The sequence below is a fragment of the Acyrthosiphon pisum genome, unplaced genomic scaffold (genome assembly GCF_005508785.2).
Source record: "Acyrthosiphon pisum isolate AL4f unplaced genomic scaffold, pea_aphid_22Mar2018_4r6ur Scaffold_21965;HRSCAF=25446, whole genome shotgun sequence".
Classification (NCBI taxonomy): Eukaryota; Metazoa; Arthropoda; class Insecta; order Hemiptera; family Aphididae; genus Acyrthosiphon; species Acyrthosiphon pisum.
Window position 1 is genome coordinate 14,699 of NW_021771487.1, and position 3,846 is coordinate 18,544.

Below are 3,846 nucleotides of genomic sequence, written 5' to 3' on the forward strand. Positions count from 1 at the left end.
TTACGTAAAACCAAATATTCGATTCAAACCTAAATTACTGAATCTGTTAGAAATCGATATTGAAAATCTCAGAGAACTGTATTTTGATTTAGGTTGCTGTATTTTAAAACGTGATAACTGTAATGCAAATTGTATAAGGATTAGAAAATTGCTAGAGGCTTAGTCGTTAAACGTCTATCAGATTTAATACAATTATGAAGTATATACAGCATTTAGTATACAGTTATTAAAAATAATATTAATTAATTGATAATAATAATTGAATCAATACCATACATTGTAATGATGAGATGGTTTATAAGATCTGAACAATATAGGTATTGATTGATACATTTCGTTAAATTACAAATTCTCTTATTAGTTATTTAAAAGTATCGTTTAAATTTATCCACGAATTATGACTATCGTCAAAACCTAACCATTTAACATATAATTTGTTTTTATATTTTTTTATAACACATTAAATGAGAAATTATATCAGGAAAATATGTTTTTTTCAATTCTTGTACATAAAAATTTCCTAATATTAAATTATTTAAACTGTCTTTTAGTTGATACATTAATGGATCTGTATTTAAAACTTTAGAAATAGTGAAAACTTCTGTTGTCCAATTTGGTGTATAACTTTTACTAAAATTATGTTTATACTTTGATATTCTTACTTTATCATTAATTTCAAATTTTGATTTTTTAGATGTATTAATTTGTATTATTATTTTTTTTTTTTTTTCTTATTATAATCGGTTTGGTCCGAGCTTCGAGTGGTGTACATTTCATTGTTGAATGTAGCAATCTGACATTATTTTTATTTTTATTTTTTTCATTATATATGTAAGTTATTTAAAATTATAAAATAGCATAGGTAATCTGATCAAATGACCACTATGTTCAATTTAATATGGAAAACCTAAAACAAAATGAGTGCATTACATTTATTTTATTTATACCTAATTAGAAATACATAAATCGATGATCACTTTACACACTCATACAACCTTATTAGATTGTATATAAACAGTCAGCATACATTGATTATAGATTATAAATCTCAACATTATCTATTAGACTTGATGCATCGTCGCTTCACACCGTTACTTAACCGCTACAAGACTATATAACAAGTAATATATTTTGATTTGGTATAAGTTTTTAAAAATCTAGTATATTAAAAATCTTAACTTACAAATTTTTATTAAAGGTAAATACAATGTCTTCATACACCATTGTAACTGATGAAGGCTCATCAAACGAAGATTTAAGTATTCTCATTTTATTGTTTGTGTGTATATATCATAATAGATATAAAACATAATTTTATATTTATAAAATTGATATTTTATTAAATAATAGCAGGAAAGTTCATATTCAGTAAAACCAGTTACACCAAAAACGAGTAAAAGAAAAAATGATGATGAGTCAAAAGCTAGTAGTAGTAAAAAGACCAAGATCGGAAAGGTAATAATTAATATTATTTCTAAAATATTATAGCCACACACACACACGCACACACACACACACACACACACACACACACACACACACACACACACACAAAATTAAAATTTGAAAACGATGTATCGAACACATTAACGATGAAGGAAGGAAATAGTTCATACACTTTTGAATGTCCTGTTGCGCCACACTGTGAAGACTACTATGTCATTCAGCACTATAAAATTAACACAATTCAAAATATTCCGTCAGATGAAAGGTTAGTAAAAAACTATGGTCTATAACATGTGTAAAATAAAAATATATTAAATATTGAATTTTTGTACTAGATGGAAACATGCGGAAGCTAGTATTAAAATTCATACATCTAATAGAGATACAAAAGATTCAAACATTTCAAACAAAATCAATGATGTTCTTCGAGAAATATTGGACCGGGTTTCAGCAGATCCTAAGAAAAAAATTATCAAAAATACTAAAAAGGAAATTAATCACAATTTAAATGTATAAACTGTTTTATTAATATTACAAATTGTAAACATTTATATTTTAATAATTGTATAATAAAAGTAGTAACATTATAATAAAATAATTAATCTTGTTTCTATTTTTATTAAATATTAATGCAATATTATTAATGGTATAAAGTTTAAAGAGTAAAAAAAAAAAAAAAAAAATGTTCTTTATAATCGTGGTCAACAGCTGTATAATCATAATTCGTAAAACAACCTGCTGCTGCAGCTATTGATAAAGCAGTCGTGGATCACAATGTTATATCATAGAATAATATATGGTTAAAATATGGTTATATTTTAATATCATTTAATATTATATATTATAATGAATTAATTGTGGAATTGAAGTATTTCAAACATAAAACTGAAATCATCGTTCTGTACGAAACAATTGCTAAAATCAAAATTTTGTATATACTGGTTAGTAAAATCATTTCTCTGACAAGATAATGGTAGAATATTAATGCTTGCTTTAATTAATGAATACGCTGTATCAAAAGTTGACTGATATGAAACCAACTTTTTCTGCTTTTCAACAATATATGAATCTATACATTCTTGTAATTCTTTTATTCGATGGAGATCATTATATGATAACGTGATAAATTTGTTATTAACATACAATTTGATAGTAAGCTGATTTAAATTAGCTGAATAATACATGGTATCTGTTATTTTTATACGTTTACAATTATTAGTATGTAGATTATTAGTTATTGAGCTATGAATTGAATCCGAAATTAATGTAGGTATACCACTGTATTAAATCGATCATTAACATTTTTTTTGTAAAATTACATTGGAGTAATATAATGACTGTAAACATATTTTTATCAACCAAAAATCCAACAGTTACACTTTTCTTGCTCAGAGGTCGTATATCGATTACTGACTTTGAAACAGCAATTGGAATCATATTGTACTGCGACGTGTTATTTTTGATATAGTCGATTTTTGATGATTTTTTAAAAAAAAACGTACAGATATAAAAAATGTTTTAACTTAAAAAAACGTGAAATAAAATAACGTATGATCCTTACAACACACATATTTGAAAACTGAGTACCTATATTACTTGAATCCTGTAGTATTATATACTGAACTTATTTGGTTGAAATTGATATAAAAAACTAAAGTGACTATGAAACCAAATCAAATAACGCGTAGGATCCCCTATACTTACCTGGACCGTTGAACCTGTAACTTGGATTTTAAACCTATTATATTTAATTATAACTATCCCACTCGGCTACAAGTCTACGAGATATAAAATCAATTATTAACACATTTAAGTTGATTAATACAATATTTATTATTAACACATTTAAGTTGATTAATACAATATTTATTATTAACACATTTAAGTTGATTAATACAATATTTATTGTTAACACATTTAAGTTGATTAACACAATATTTATTTTTAAATGATTACAAATTATTAAAATGTAATTAACGTCTTCAAGTAAAATAGTAAGTTATAACATATTATGATTTGGATTGATTACAATCACAAACATGTGTAGATTTTAGATATTCGTTTTTTACATTTTCTATAAATTCATTACCCTTACAAAGTAAAACAAATATACATTTAGGATTCCATTTTGCGTGTTCAACAAACGGAATGTCATCTTTGGTCCATTTTTGCAAGACCAGTCCACAACAAAAACATTCGACTATGTCAGCAGTTCCTGAATACTTAAATCCGGCCTCAGATAACGAATATTTATTTTGACACAAAGTAGGTGGAAATGAATTATACGATTTTAATCTCGATAAAAATGTAGTAAAATCTGAATGTACTGGATACGAATTATTTCTTACTAAATAAACCAATGAAGGAAATCGTTAGAAACTTCTGTAAATTCATGGTTTT

At 25.0% G+C, this 3,846-nt stretch overlaps 1 protein-coding gene across 1 annotated transcript in view; it reads right to left on the minus strand.

The window, feature by feature from the left end:
- Positions 1–3,424: 3,424 nt before the first annotated feature.
- Positions 3,425–3,846, minus strand: part of LOC100570215 (baculoviral IAP repeat-containing protein 3) — a 7,865-nt gene continuing 7,443 nt past the window's right edge. The window contains exon 2 of the mRNA XM_016804540.2: positions 3,425–3,803. Within this exon, the coding sequence (XP_016660029.1) occupies positions 3,456–3,803 (348 nt within the window). The 3' untranslated portion in view covers positions 3,425–3,455. The remainder of the gene's footprint in view (positions 3,804–3,846) is intronic.